At 32.6% G+C, this 15,568-nt stretch overlaps 1 protein-coding gene across 9 annotated transcripts in view; it reads left to right on the top strand.

Moving 5' to 3' along the window:
* Positions 1 to 15,568, top strand: part of VPS13B (vacuolar protein sorting 13 homolog B) — a 717,975-nt gene that overhangs the window by 84,709 nt on the left and 617,698 nt on the right. For all 9 annotated transcript variants that reach the window (XR_007135424.1, XM_047783533.1, XM_047783534.1 and 6 more), the window contains exon 16: positions 6,557 to 6,681. Coding sequence is in view for 8 of the 9 variants with exons in the window: in XM_047783533.1 (XP_047639489.1) it covers positions 6,557 to 6,681 (125 nt within the window). In the remaining variant the exon portion in view is untranslated. The remainder of the gene's footprint in view (positions 1 to 6,556; positions 6,682 to 15,568) is intronic.

Below are 15,568 nucleotides of genomic sequence, written 5' to 3'. Positions count from 1 at the left end.
ACTCAGCATTAAAGATGAACAATGGGAGTCCGTATTGTGTCAGAAGGTTAAGAATCTGACTCTGGAGTTGCCCTAGTGGCACAGTGGAAATGAGCCCAACTAGTATCAATGAGGACATGGGTTTGATCCTTGGCCTTGCTTAGTGGGTCAAGGATCTGGCATTGCGATGAGCTGTTGCGTTGGTCGCAGATGTGGCTTGGATCCATTGCTCTGTCTGTGGCATAGGCTGGCAGCTATAGCTTTGATTTGACCCCTAGCCTGGGTGCTTCAATATGTGCAGATGTGGCCCTAAAAAGCAAAAAAAAAAAAAAAAAAAAGGAATCCAAGTCTTATCCATGAGGATACGAGGATGCTCGTTGGATTCCTGGCCTTGCTCAGTGGGGTAAGGATCCCAGGTTGCTCCAAGCTGCAGTGTAGGTTGTAGATGCGGCTTGGACCTGGTGTTGCTGTGGCTGTGGCGTAGGCCAGCAGCTGCAGTTCTGATTTGATCCCTGGCTCGGGAACCTCCATATGCTGCAGGTGTGGCCCTAAGACGAAGAAAAAGAAAAAAAAAAAAGATGAACAAGACATGCCCCATCCTTCAGAAAAATATACTCCAAAGCCACTGGTCACCAATATCGTTGTCATCCATCATCCATGCTGACATAAGTTATTGGAATAGTTCTTTACTCCTATTATTTGTTAACATATTAAACATTTACTTGAATTTTGGGGGAAGTGTAAAAGCTACAGTGCAGTCCAGATAAAGTTATGTTTTGGGAAAAGATCTTGACTACACTTTCTGTTGTCTTTAGATTTTGGTTAGTTTGACTATAGTTGCAATGGATAAGTTAAATGCTTTAGGAAGTTAGGTGTTGAACATAGTATAATGTATTTAGAAAAACTTTTCCTTGGTCTTAAAAATATTGAATACTTAAAAAAAATAAAGTCTTGAGTCATGACTCTTTCATCGCATTAAAAAAATTCTTTTATTTTTATTTTTATGGCTGCATCCGTGGCATCTGGGAGTTCCTGGGCCAGGGATGGAATCTGATCCCCACCTGGGGACCTATGCTGTAGCTACAGCAATGCAGTATCCTTTAAGACACTGCACCAGGCTGGGGATCAAACCTGCGCATCCACAGTGACTTGAGGCACTGCATTTGGATTCTTCTTTTTTTTTATGTGATTTCTTGGGCCGCTTCCACGGCATCTGGAGGTTCCCAGGCTAGGGGTCTAATTGGAGCGGTAGCCACCGGCCTACGCCAGAGCCACAGCAACGTGGGATCCGAGCTGTGTCTGCAACCTACACCACAGCTCAGGGCAACACCGGATCCTTAACCCACTGAGCAAGGGCAGGGATCAAACCCGCAACCTCATGCTTCCTAGTCGGATTCGTTAACCACTGCGCCACGACAGGAACTCCTGCAGTTGGATTCTTAACCCACTGCGCCACAATGGGAATGCCTCATTGCATTTTTGATGCTTCTACAGTGGTCTAGTACATTTTAAAACCTTCAGAATTTGGTAGAGAGTTTGTTTTGTGACTATTTGGAACTAAGAGCACTGATTTGTTATAGAATTTATAGCAATTTGTATTACTTGGGATGATTATTATAACCTTTGAGGAAGTTTTCAAAGTTTAAGTTTCACTATTACAGTGTTAAAATATTACAGTAGAGGATTTAAGTTTCTATTTCATGTGCATTTGGTATTTTAAACTCAATTTTCAATTAAATACTCAAATGCTTAAGTTTTACTTTTATGTATAGAAATGTGACTGTGTACCAAAATAACACATAGTTCTCACTTCATGTAATGGAATTTATTAATTGAGATAGTTGGCATGGAAGAAAATAAGCAGATGAAACTTTCATATGTCTTTACAGGTTTTCTTTAACTGTAAAACCTCTCCTTTGAATAGGTAATGACATCAGGTAGCTAAGACATTACAAAGGCATCTGAAGTTTGAAACATATATTAATAAGTTAGTGAAAGCACCCTGTAAACCATAGAGAAATATGTAAACATGTAAATTTCAGATCTTGTTACTCATAAGGATTAGTTGTGGCAAATGCAAACAGTTTTCCCTGGGGATTTCAAGAATTTGTGCTTTTACACATAGCTGGTAGATGTATAATTGGTATCATTTTGGAGAGTGCTTCCTCAGGCTCTAATAAATTTGAAAGCATGTTTACTTTATACCCATCCATTCCAATTTTCAGTATGTATCCTAAAGTAGGGACCAGCAAACTTTTCTTTGAAGGGTCAGTACTAAGTTTTTTAGGCTGTGTGGGCCAAGAGACAAAATTTAGTAGATTGTGTGGGTACTTAAATAAAAAGATAAGCACATGTCCATGAATTTTGAGTTGACAAAATTCATAATGCAGTAGAGGACTCTTTTTTTTTTTCTGCAATATAGTTTTACTCATAAGAAGAATGGAAATCTTGTTCTTGGGATATCATTAAGTTGAAAGCCCCATTAGGTGAAATGTTATCTATCATCAAATCAATTATAAATGTACATATGTAAAAACTATTCTTAGCTTGAAGGCAGTACAAAAAGACAATGGTTGGAATTTGACCTGTGTGCTTTAGTTTGCTGACCCTTGCTCAGAGAAAATTTTGCTTATAGAGATAAGTACAACTAGAGGTGTGGGTGGATATTACTCTGCAATATAATTTTTGGTGGTAATACCAGGAAGCATAATGAGATATGTAGTATATGTAGTCTATGTAGTATAATGCCATTTATATAAATTGAGAAAGCAAAATAGTGCTAAAGTATAAAAGGGAAAGGCGGGATACATTCTGAACTCCTGAAAGTAATTTTGATGTGGTCTGAATGTGGTTTGGGCAGGGGCCAGTGAGACCAGCACAGGGTCATGGTTTAGATAGACTTCAGCTATCATGTAAGTTTTTTTATTTTTAAAATAATTTTATTGAGATAAATTTATATACAATAAATTCACCATTTTTAAAGAATAAGAAAATTAGTGATTTTCAGTATTTTCACAGTGTTAAAACAACCATCATCATTATGTAATTGCAGAACATTTTTATCACCCCAAAGAAGAAATCATTAGCATTCACTCTCCCTTAACTCCTCTCCTCCTGCTCCCTGTAAAGCTAATCTACTTTCTGTCTCTATGTATTTGCCTATTCTGGGTATTTCATATAAATAGAATCAACAACACATGGTCTTTAGTGACTGGCTTCTTTTGCTTAACGTAATGTTTTCAGAGTTCATCTATGCTATAATATGTATCAGTACTTTATTCCCTTTTTATGGCTCAATAATATGTTACATGGATATAAACTGTATTTTGTTTATCCATTTATTTGGTGGGTGGACATTTGCATTGTTTCCAATTTGGGGCTGTTATGAATAATATGCTATGAATGTTTTTGTATGAACACAGGTTTTTATTTGTCTTGGGTGTATGCCTAGATGTGGAGATGCCTATTCATATGGTAACTCTGTTTTTAACATTTTAAGGAACTGCCAGACTTTTTTTCCCCCCAAAGGGATTGTTGCATTGTTTTATTGTTCCACTAACTGATTTGGGGTTCCTATTTCTCCACATCTTCACTGACACTTGTCTGTCTTTTTGATTTCAGTTATCTTTGTGGTTGTGAAGAGGTAGCTTTGTATGTCTTCTTTAGAGAAATACTTATTCACATCCACATCTTTTCCCTGTTTTTGAATGGAACAGGTCTTTTTATTGTTGATTTGTTAGCATTCTTTCTGTATTCTGAAGGATTTTATTTCATTAAAAGTATAAATGACAGCATGACAGTATTCATTTAAAAATTTATGTGTGATGAAAAATTATTTATTGTTTCCTCACTTAAATTGTTGGTGGAAAAAATTAGGAGAAAACACTTAATTTCTCTCCATAAGAAAATAATATAAATATCAATTTCACTCCAGTTTCTTACATTTTAATGGATACATGAATAGACACTGGATTTATAGAATTTAAGGAATGAGTAGGCAATGATAAAAATGTAGCATTCTCTAGACTACTTTTTGAAGATTTTTGCTGATGACAAGTGAAAAACTAAATTTTATTGATGATTGGAGGTGAGAGGTGGTGAGAAAAATGGATTGTTCTTTCTTTAGGAGTAAGGGGAGAATTGACCATATTTTTTGGAGAGAGGAAGGAGGAAAAATGGAGGAAGCAAGGCAGAGTGAAATTGTGAGCTAATAGATGAGCTAAATCAAATGAACTATCATATTGTTGTTCTAGTAATAAGTAATTCTGAAGAAGTCCTTGATCCTTTTTATACTTCATTTTTCCCATATGTAAAATGAGGTGATTTAGTTAAATTATTTTTTAATTGGATTTCTTAAAAGGTAGCACTACATGTTTAACTTTTCATTTAATGTGATGTGAAGTCATCTTACTTAGGTTGACATTTCCTTCAGCTAAAGCTTCTATTAGTAGTTACTACTTTATACATTACTGTTGGTTCAGACTATTTGTTTGCAGTGTTAAGTACTGTTATTCTCTTTCTGAATAAATGAACAGTGTTGATGAAAACCACCGCAATTCATACTGTACCGGTTTTCTTTTTTCTAGACAAAGTATTCATAATCTTGGTCAAGCGTTGTTGACAAGTTATTTGGTGTTATGGGTATGGTAAATCTATGTATCTTATTGCTATGATTTAAAAGGGAAAGCTGAAAAATCAGTTTTGAAGTAATTATTTTTGATGTGGTAGATAGGTCCTGTTTCATTATAATTTTTATTTGCTTGAATATTCCCTTAGAGTCATCTCTGGACAATATGTAAATTTAACGAAAGTTAAAAAGAATTGCAGAACAATATGCAGTTTCCCTCAAGTCCTTTGCAGTTCTGCAAACAACCAGCAGGGGATCTCCTCTACACCCAGTTTTCATCTGAGTACATTCATGATAGTGCCTGTGATTATGCTATTGGGACATTTATAGAATATTAGAAAGTGGCTTGAGAGCGTTCTTCGTTGAACAGAGATAATTTAGTATGATAAAGTATTACTCTGATTCATACTCTAGAAGTATTTGGAGGTTTAGCATTTTTTTAATAATCATGATTTATATTAAATGGTATTAATAATTATAAATATCAAGATCTCTTAAATACTGGCCTTTCAGAGAAAATATGAAATGCTGAAATTGTACAGTGCACAGAAGTTTTTTGCATAATTTGTTGTTCAGAGCAAGTCTTCAAAGAAAATGAATGTGAAATAATTTTTAAGGTTGATCAGTTAAGTTTTAGAAATACGCTTTTTTCTTTTTCTCAATTCTTTATTTCTTGTCTCTTGGTTAGTAGTTGGTTTATGGGAATTAATACATATATCACTTTCATTTTTCTTTTTGGTAACTAGATAGGTAGGTAGGTAGGCCCTTTGAAAATGAAGGTTTTTTTTGAAAATATAAAATTCTAACGTTTGTTTTCCAAAAAATTATTTGTTACTTTGTAGGAAAGGATTTGACATTGTCAGTTTGATGGATCATAAGAGTGTAATAGTTTTTTGAAATTTTTTGGAAGTAGTTTAGTACTACTTTCTAAGAAATTGGTCATTAGTTTATGTTCATTAAATGAAAATATTTTTGTTTTGAAATTTAGTTATTCAGGTATTTTAAACATGTTTCCTTGTAGAATTTAGTAGCTGTTATTAATCCTAGAGATAGAAAAGTCAGTGCTTTATAAATTCAAGGAATAAAAAATAATAACAAAAAATAAATATTGGGGTTAAACTGCTATTGCCTGTTGTTGGAAAACATCAACTCGTCGTTTTGTATCCCTTTGTGTCAGTGTTTCCTGTTTGAGACATTGACCTAATTGAAAATAATGGAAGAAGAAATATATTCAGTTTTCTGCATTGTTTTCTGTAAGATGTGATGGTATATTGATTCTTCCTATTAAGGTAAATGTAGTGTTTGGGAATTTCAGGGAATGCTTATAAAGTTTTTGAGTGTTTATCTGCTTGTTTTAAGTGTAAACATACTTAGAGTAGTTTATGCCATGTACCAAATTTCCTGAGGTGAAATTTTCTCAGTTCTACAATTATTTTCACAAAAGAAAGGGAAAAGATTGTTAAGGGTATATTTGGATATCCTTTGTGTGTGTGTTTGTACTGTAAGTTGAAGTCAGAATACTTTTTCAGATTGTCCTCGTTGTAGTTAATGTTCTTTTAGGCATAAAATGATGTAACAGTAATTTATTTATGTTAATATATGTGATGTGCACAGTGGAGTCAGTTTATCTTAGCAGAGAATATGTGCATTTTAGCAGACAGTAAAATGATAATTGAAAATTACGTATTGAAATAAAATGTGAAACTTAAAATTAGTCAAAAGAGTGATCTTTCAGGGACAATGGAAGAAATACTGTATATTTACATCTCTTTATTCTGACTTAATGTCAAATTGAATAAAAGAAAATGTTGATGTTTGGAAAGTGGAAAGAGACATTGGAACATATTTAGTGTGCAGCTGTTGTAGGGCAAATTGAAACTGACGTATTTCATCCTGTGCTTATTAAAACTTTGTCTCTGTGAACATTTGGATCTTTTCTTTTTGTTGCAGATATTTGGTTTCCAGGCAGGACTGACTTTTTTGGATTGTAAGGGATCTTACTGCTTACCTGTACCGATTATTCCCTCTTTCAGCACTGCTCTTTATGGTAAACTTCTGAAACTACCCACATGCTGGTAAGTCTTATGTTAAAGTGTGGTTTATGATAATTTTTACTTACTATCTTAGGAGGGGGAAAAAAAGCAAGTATATCTGTCTTATGCCAGTGTGTTAGTTTTACACAAAACCTTAGAAAAATATGCGAAGTTAATATTTTACATATTTTTTACTGAGACGTTAAAAAACTCTTTTCAGTGTCTGAAATGTACTAAGTCATAGAATCTTTTGTGGTAATGATAACTGTTGAAGTAATACATGTCAGTCTATGTTGCAGCTATAGTAAAATGTTGCTGCTTTGCATTGCAATAAGAACTGCAAGGACAGGTACTTTATTTTCCTTTTTTGAGGGGATAGAGATTTTTTTTTTTAAGTTGCACATTAATATTGAGGCCAGAGTATTTATCAATTAAATAATAATTTCATACATATTCCTAGCCACTGGGAAAAGTATACCCATGACATAGATTTAGTATCTTTGACATATCTGTGTATAGTCACTGCATTTGGGAGAACGTGATTTTAGCCCTTACTTTCGTTTACTATTGGATTTCTTTATTTGGATGTCATTCTTCCTGAATTAAAAAGAGGTTTATAGAAAAAGTCAATAGCTACTAATTATAATTTTTTAGTTGAAAGCAGTACTTTTACTATATTAAAGAAATAGTTAACTGTATGAAACAAGATTTAATTATATGAAATGATATGCTAGTGAAATATGTCTGCATTTTACAATTAGGATTATTTCTGTTGTTTGGAATGTATTTTTGCTTTCTAATCCTAATTAGTAAGCTTATTTTCATAGGATGTATTTTCATTAATTATTTATGAAAAGCAATATATCTTTCAGAAAGTAGATTTGATTTCATTATCTAAAGTACTTCATTTGTTAAAAATATGTTTCTTTTAATATATAACTTTTAAAATGAAATTTATTAAGTAAATGCTTATATTTTCAAAAAATTGTGTATTGATTCAGAAAATTAAAAAATATGGAACTTGAAGTTTTTTAAGTCTTGGAACCAGTTCTTCTATAAAATGAAATCATTGTTACATTTTTCTTGATAAATTTAATTTTGTCCTTAATGATCCATACTTCTCAGTTGTCACTTATTATGTTGTGCAGTGATTCACTTTTCAACTCTTTATTGGTGTGTATATATGCTGCATTTGAACCAAGTATTCTGATCTATATTCTGGTCAAAATTCTGTAGAATATATCCCAGTTGATAAGTTGATATCAAATTTAATAGATATTTTTGAGTACTATTATCTCAGGTATATGTTGATTTATTTATCATTCATAGCACTAAGATTGTGTTAATACAGTTCAGTTTACTGTAGAAAATTTTTCTTTTTAAAAAGATAACCAAAATTTCCAAAGTGAATTTTATAGCCTTTATATGAAAAAAATCAAATATTTATAAATAGGTAAGGCTTGTATCAGGGATGTGTAAGGCTTATAATAAATACTGCCAAATGTAGCTTAGAATATGTCTCCTGACATCTAAATGAAAATATTCCAATTAAATACTAAAAGCATGAGATCACAGAATGCTGATACTTATTTGGATGACATTTGCATTTTTGTAGACAAGACCACTTGTATGTTATTTCAGTGATACTTTTGCTATGCTTTACAGAAGTACATTGCTTTAAACTAGTTTCTTTAAATTGTTTTCCTTAGTAAATAGAAAATAAACTGTTATTCTTAGTAACTTTATTCTTAGCAATCTAAATTGTTGTAAAGACAAAAAATTGAGGTGTATCTTAGTTAAATGAAGTGAATCAAATACTAGATAAAAGACATATACTACTAGAGTTAAATAGAAATCATGTAAGAACAAAATTTTATTTTCAATGTTGCAGTGAATGAGGATTATTTTAGTAAATCACCCTGGTTATGGCATTAACTATCAGCTCTGTCACCATTCATGGTTTCTGACTCAAATTATAGAAGCTGTTTCACTTAGATTTTTAAAATTCACATTCCAGAGTTTCTTAAAGCACATTTGTGATGCTATATTTATGTATCATGCAATAACGAGAACAGCATAGTTACTGTAGGCCACAGCTCTTGAAACAAAGGCATTTTATAGTTCATTGGAAAAAATTGTAGTTGGTATTTTTGAGCTGGTAATAATAAATGCAAATTTTATTTAAATCAGCAAAATAGTTTACATTTTTTATTTAAAAATATTTCTGAATTGAGCTTTTTATATATGAAGCATCAAACTGATAATATTTAATCAGGCTTGCTAATTTAAAAATATGTGGTTTAAGTAACATTGAAAAAAGTTATTTGTTTCCCATTTCAATGTTCACATTAACATATTTTAGCCTCAGTGAGCAAGCTATTAGAAAACTCCAGTTTCTTAGATTTTTTTCTCAAAATATTTTGTTTATATTTTATTTTTCATTCTGTACTGCAGTTTCAAACATATAAAAAGAAACTTCTCAAAAAGTTTTTTTTTCATTATTTTATATCAGGTTAACTTTAGTTCTCTTAGTCTCTTAGGGCAGTACTGAAATGGGTAAGGTATGGTGAGAAAAACAGTGACCAATAATATTTAATGACATAAATCTTGAGCATTTAACTTAAATGTTAACTTGAGTCTTTTTTTAAATATAAGATGTTTAAAAAGGGCAGTAAAGGGTTCATTAAATTATCATAGTATTGTTATTGCTGGCAGAATTGAGCATTGATCTACTGTTCATAGTTTGTTTTTTTTTTTTTTAAATTGCTACAGTGCTAACGCTTTTAAGCTTTTATATATATTCTTGGACTTTTTCTCCTTTTTCAAAACTGAGAAATGATTTGGCTAAAATATTAATATCTTACAGAAAAGTGTCTATATTTTGGTATTTCAGAACTGAACCAAATATTTGGTAACATATTATCAGCATCCCAAAAGCCTCTCTCTTTTACTCCCCTCCAGTGGTAACCATTATTCTGATTTCTAATAGTATAGATAAGTTTTATCTGTTCTTAGATTTAATATAAGTGGAATCATACAATGTATGTTTCTTTTCTGACTGGCTTCTGTCACTTAAAATAATACGTGAGATTCATCTATACTGTGTAATGTAGTTTTTAGATGGTTTTTGTCACTATATAATGTTATATTACATGAATGTTGATGATTTACACATTGTTGATATACAATTTTAATTTAAAAATAAGTACCTGAAGTTGGTGTCAGTTTTTTCTATCGCTTTGCCATTTTTTCTTTCCCTTAAGTTTCAGTTGTATTAGAGGACACTAGATGTCATTAAATATTTTTTGATTTTCTCTGTTTTGATAGGCATTGTGCCACATGTTGGGATTGGGGAAGGAATAAAGTGGAATGCAATGATTGTAAAAGACCTCTGACCATGAAAACTTACAGTCTATTGGGGGGCGGTGCGGAGCAGACACTAGACACATATGAAAATAGTTGTCATTAAATTGCAGAATTGAGCCTTAAGCAGAGTGTCCAGATAGTTTAAAGAAGTTAGAAAATTTCTCTAGACTTAAGGAATGGCTTCAGAGGAGAAGTAGCATTAGAACTGGGCTGTAGTGGCTCAATCAGATATCTAAGTATAGAGAGGCTGGTTAAGGGTATAGAGGCTTCTAGATGATTTTGTCTGAACAAAGTCAGGGCTAGTCCATTAGATCTGTGAATGGATACAATGGGGGGAGGAATTTGGAAAGTGTCTTTGGGCCTGGACTTGTACACTGATAAGGATGTGTAAGCTTTTTATATGAACACTTAAAAATAGTTAAACCAGTGAATCAGATATTCATTAGTCCTATATCTTTCTGATCAGGCTTGCCAAACTGCAACCGTAGTATAGTTTCAGCTTCACTTTCTCCCATAATTGAGGGTTCAAAAATGTGATCTAATTCACAAATAAATTTTGGAAGTTCAGAGAAAAATCACTTCAGTTACAAAATTGTGGAGAACATGGAGAAGGTAACTTTTAAGTGGTTTATTAAAGAATGGGTAGAATTTGAAGAATACTGTACTTTTGTGTACAGTGTTAAGTACTTAGGGTAACAAAGTCTTCACAACAACCATGTGAGGTTAGATGATACTCCCTCTTACAAAACCAGAACTCAGAGTACATAGCTTGTCCAAAGTCATATAGTAGCTGGACAACGATTCACATGAAGAGTTGTTTGATCCCAAAGTCCTTGATCCCTTTCTTATCTGAAAGGAGTGAAGATATAATTATCTTTTCTGAATTATCTTTGAAAGCTCAGTATGCTTCTTGCCTTACAGTAAATATGGATTTCCATGTATAGACAGGCTAGTGATAGTACAGCTAATAAATCTGAATTTTCCTAGTATCAATTAATAGTGTATAGATATTATTGTGTTGCTGTTCTCATAGAATTGGAGCTGTTAGGGTTAGGTGGAATCTTAAGTATTATCTCATTTTTTGAGTCTTTCTGACATAGCTTTGATTTATGATCATCTATGCAGGGCTTGAACAGTTTATTCAGAGGGAGTTAGTTCCTTTCTGAGGCAGACAGATTCCCTGTTGGGCAACTCTAAAACTCTTTTTGATGCCGAATCAAAATCTATTTTCATGTTTCTTCTTTATCATAATTATAGCTTATTTATGTCATGAGCCATTTTTATACTTGTAGGAATGTGGGAAAACATGTATTTCCTTACAAGATAAAGGGATCCATACAAGTACCCATTCGTTACTTAGCGCAATGCCAAATACCTTGGTTTTAACTAGTGAGGTTATTGAACAGTTCATTTGTGGGAGGAAGGTACTTCTGTGGAATCTGTGTTTGAATTCAGTGTTAAACAGGAAACAAAGTGTTTGGTGCTAGTAGGTTCATGGTTTTGATGAGGAAAGTTGAGGCAAATACTGGTCTTTTTGCCTCCCTGAAATGGAAAGTAAAGCAGCCATTTTTCTGCTAGAGCAGAATAACACTAGAGTAAATGTTTTTAGCTTTTAATGGCAGTTGGGCCCTTCAAATCTAACAAAAATGTCAATATTTATTAGCAAGCACACTACATAACCCAGGGCTCAAAATGGTATGTGCTCAACTGCCCTGTCCTTTATAAATACCACAGTTTGAGGCTTCAGGAACACCTTTGGGTTTTTTTAAATATCCTTGAGCAAGAACTTTGTAATTCCTTTGTTTCCAAAGCTTTGTTTCTTTTCATCCCTGTGCTTTTGTCATTAACATACTCTGTAACATAATGTCTTAACACTGGTTAAGACTTAACTGAGATGTTAATTCTCTTATCTCCACTTGAGTGGCAGCAGCCCAACTTTCAGCTTTGGTTCTTCTGGCATCTGGAAGGTGCTTTTATGGAACGTTTTGCACTGAAAAGAAACTGATGTCGATATTCTCATTTCAAAAGATGAAAAAACTGAACCCCAGAGAAGTCCGGGAACTTACTTAACAGCACACAGTATCAGTGCCTCAGTTTGATTTTCATTTTCTTGATTGAGTGCTCTTTCAATTGTGTCGCACCACTTTAAAAATTATCATTTTTTAATGATCATATTTTAATTTTTATTGTTGTAAAATGTACCTAACATAAAATTTATCATTTTAACCATTTCATTTTCTTCTTTTTTTTTGGCTGCACCTGTGACATGTGTAAGTTCTCAGGCCAGGGGTCAAACCCACACCACCCACAGCAATGACCTGAGCCATAGCAGTGACAATGCTAGTGCTTAACTCAATGAGCCACCAGGGAACTCCCATTTTAGCCATTTTTAAGTGTGCAATTTGTGGCATTAGTACATACACATTGTTATGCTATTACCACTATCCAGAAATTTTACATTCTGTAGCTGTTAAATCAATAACTACCATTACTTCCATTCTTAAGCTCTTGGTAACTACTATTTTATTTTCTGTCCCTATGAATTTCACTATTTTAAATACAGCATATAAATGGAATCATTGAATATTTGTCCTTTTTTATTTGGCATATTTTACTTAGCATAAAGTTTTTGAGATTCATCCTTGCTGGAGCATTTATCAGAATTTCTTCCCCTTCCTCCCTCCCTTCCTTCTTTTTCATTCCTTTTTAAGGTTAGTTAATATTCTGTTGTATGAAAATAGCACATTTTGTTTATCAGTTCATGCTGTCAGTTGACATTTGGGTTATTTCTACCTTTTAGCTACTGTGATTAATGCTGTGTGAACATGGGTGTACAAATAGTCTGTTTGGGTCCCTTATACTTAGAAATTGAATTGCTAGATCATATGGTAATTCTATCTTTAATTTTTTGAGAAATTGCTATTCTGCTTTTCACAACCGCTGCATCATCCTTCCCATCAACAATGAAAAAGGGCTTCAGTTTCTCCACATCTTTACCAACTCTTGTTATTTTCTATTTTTTGAAAGTAGCCATCCTATTGAATATGAAATTACATATCACTGTGGTTTTGACTTGCATTTCTCTAATACTTAGTGATTTTTTGGGAGGTATAGTTTAACATACAATATTATGTTAGTTTCAGGTATACAACACAGTGATTCAACACTGAAATTATGAAATGATCATGATAGTCAACCATCCATTACCATGTAAAGTTTTTATGTTGTTATTAATTATATACCTTATACTGTTTATTGCATCCCTATACCTTATTTATTTTGTAACTGGATGTTCATACCTCTTAATCTCTTTTACTTGTTTCACCCAACCCCCTACCTCCCTCTATCTTTTCAAGTGCTTATTGGCCGTTATATTGTCTTTGGGGAAATATATATTCATGTCCTTTGCCCATTTTTAAATTGTTATTGTTTTTATTGTTGAGTTGTAGGTGTACCTTAAATATTCAGTATATTAATCCCCTATTATATATATGATTTGTAAGTTTTTGTTCCAATTCTGAGTGCATTGCTTTTTAATGTTAAGTCTCTCTACTTTAATTCTAAAGCTAGAAGCTGAGTTTATCTCCTTTCTATCATTTGCTTTTTGTTTGAAATGTTATCTTTTACATTTTTTTTAAAGTGTAGTTGATTTACACTGTTGTGCCACTTTCTGCTGTATAGCGGAGTGATCCAGTCATACATATATGCACATTCCTTTTCTTATATTATTGTTCATCATGATCTATCCCAAGATACTGGATATAGTTCCCTGTCCTATATAGTAGGACCTCATTGCTTATCCATTCTAAATGTAATAGTTTGCATCTGCTAACCCTAAACTCCCAGACCATCTCACCCCCTCACCCCTCCCACTTTGAAAGTCTGTTCTCTATGTCTGTGAGTCTATTTCTGTTTTTTATATAGGTTCATTTGTGCCCTGTTTTAGATTCCACGTATAAGTGATATCGTACAGTATTTGTCTTTCTCTGATTTACTTAGTCTGGTAATCTCTGTTGTATCCATGTTGCTACAGATGGCATGATTTCATTCTTTTAAGGCTGAGTAGTATTCCATTGTATATGTGTACCACATTCATCTAATGGTGGACATTTAGGTTGTTTCCATGTCTTGGCTATTGTGAGTAGATATCTTAGAGTTGACAATTTTTCTTAAGAATTGGTACATTTTAAGTGAGTAAAAAGTGATAATGTATATATCTGGAATAAGTCTACCTGATTTGGGGAAGAGAAAAAAGAGGTGAATTTGTTAGAATTCTTTGGGTTGTTTACAAGTTTATCTTCATAGTATTTTATGCTTTTCCCATTTGTGAGGTGGCTTACTTATAATAGGTTGTTAATTAGCAGAATGATTTTCCAACTTTCTGTGGCATAGGGAGATACTTTTTTGTATAATTTCCTTCTTATTCCAGATATGTTTTAAAGATACATTTCTTTTTGGATCTTCAAAAGTTAGATATAGTGCTTGACATACAGACTTTATATAAGTCATATATTATAGACACATTCAGTACTATAAAACACAACCAAAATTAAAACAAATGAACAATCAATTAAATGAAATGACTCTACTTTCTTTTATTCAGAATAGACTTCAGGAGGACACAGAAGGTTTTAGAAACACTGGGAAATTTGGGATCTTAGTATCCATTTTTAGCATGAATTTTAAACACCTCACTGTTACCATTCTGGGTTGACATACTTATTATCTGTCATGTGTTGAAATCCATATCATATTGGCTTCATCACCTTTTTGTTTTTTAGCAATAGTATTTATTAATAATACTAAATAATTAATAATTAACAATTAATAATAGTATTTATTAATTGTTGGAAACTTTTAAAAAAAATAGGTACTACTAAAGGAATCCATTATTTTTGTATTATTCATTAAAAAAATACTACCATAGGCCTAGTGCTCGTTGAGATTCAGTTTAAAATCGAATACTGAAATATAGTTCTTTTGAGTTACTATTAAATGATAAATCTATTCAGCCAAGGCATTTATCATTCTGATGAAAGATTATCTCTCCAGTGATAGATATTAACTTGATTTTTAACAATCTGATGATAAAGAATATATTTTAACAAATCCAAGCAGATGTAAACACTGTTCTATGTATGGTCACATAGCTGAACACTTCAGGACAGATTGGGATTAATATGTTAGTAAAAAATCCAGCATTATTTGCTTTTTAACTCTGTCACATCCTTTTGAAACTGACATACATTGCTGATAAATGTTTCCACTTCAAAGGTAGATGAATCAAAGGGTGATTTCTTCATCAAAGTAAAATTCAAACTCATTAAAATTATATGAATGGCATCTGGGAACTTATTCCAATCAAATGGCTCTGCAGTTCTTAAACATTTATAGATCTTTTAAAGAAGCTTAGGGAAGTTTTGAAGTGAGACATATAGCAATCTTCATTTGTCTTTGGCTCAATTCCTGCATTCACTTTGCCTCTGAAATTTCAATTTCATTAGAAAATGCTCTTTTTTGTCCCCCTAAAATTTTAGATTGGGCACATAAGAATGTGCCATTT

Source organism: Phacochoerus africanus, chromosome 6 (assembly GCF_016906955.1).
Source record: "Phacochoerus africanus isolate WHEZ1 chromosome 6, ROS_Pafr_v1, whole genome shotgun sequence".
NCBI classification, from domain to species: domain Eukaryota; kingdom Metazoa; phylum Chordata; class Mammalia; order Artiodactyla; family Suidae; genus Phacochoerus; species Phacochoerus africanus.
Note: the sequence above shows the minus strand (reverse complement) of the source record. Positions and strands in the feature narration are given on the sequence as shown.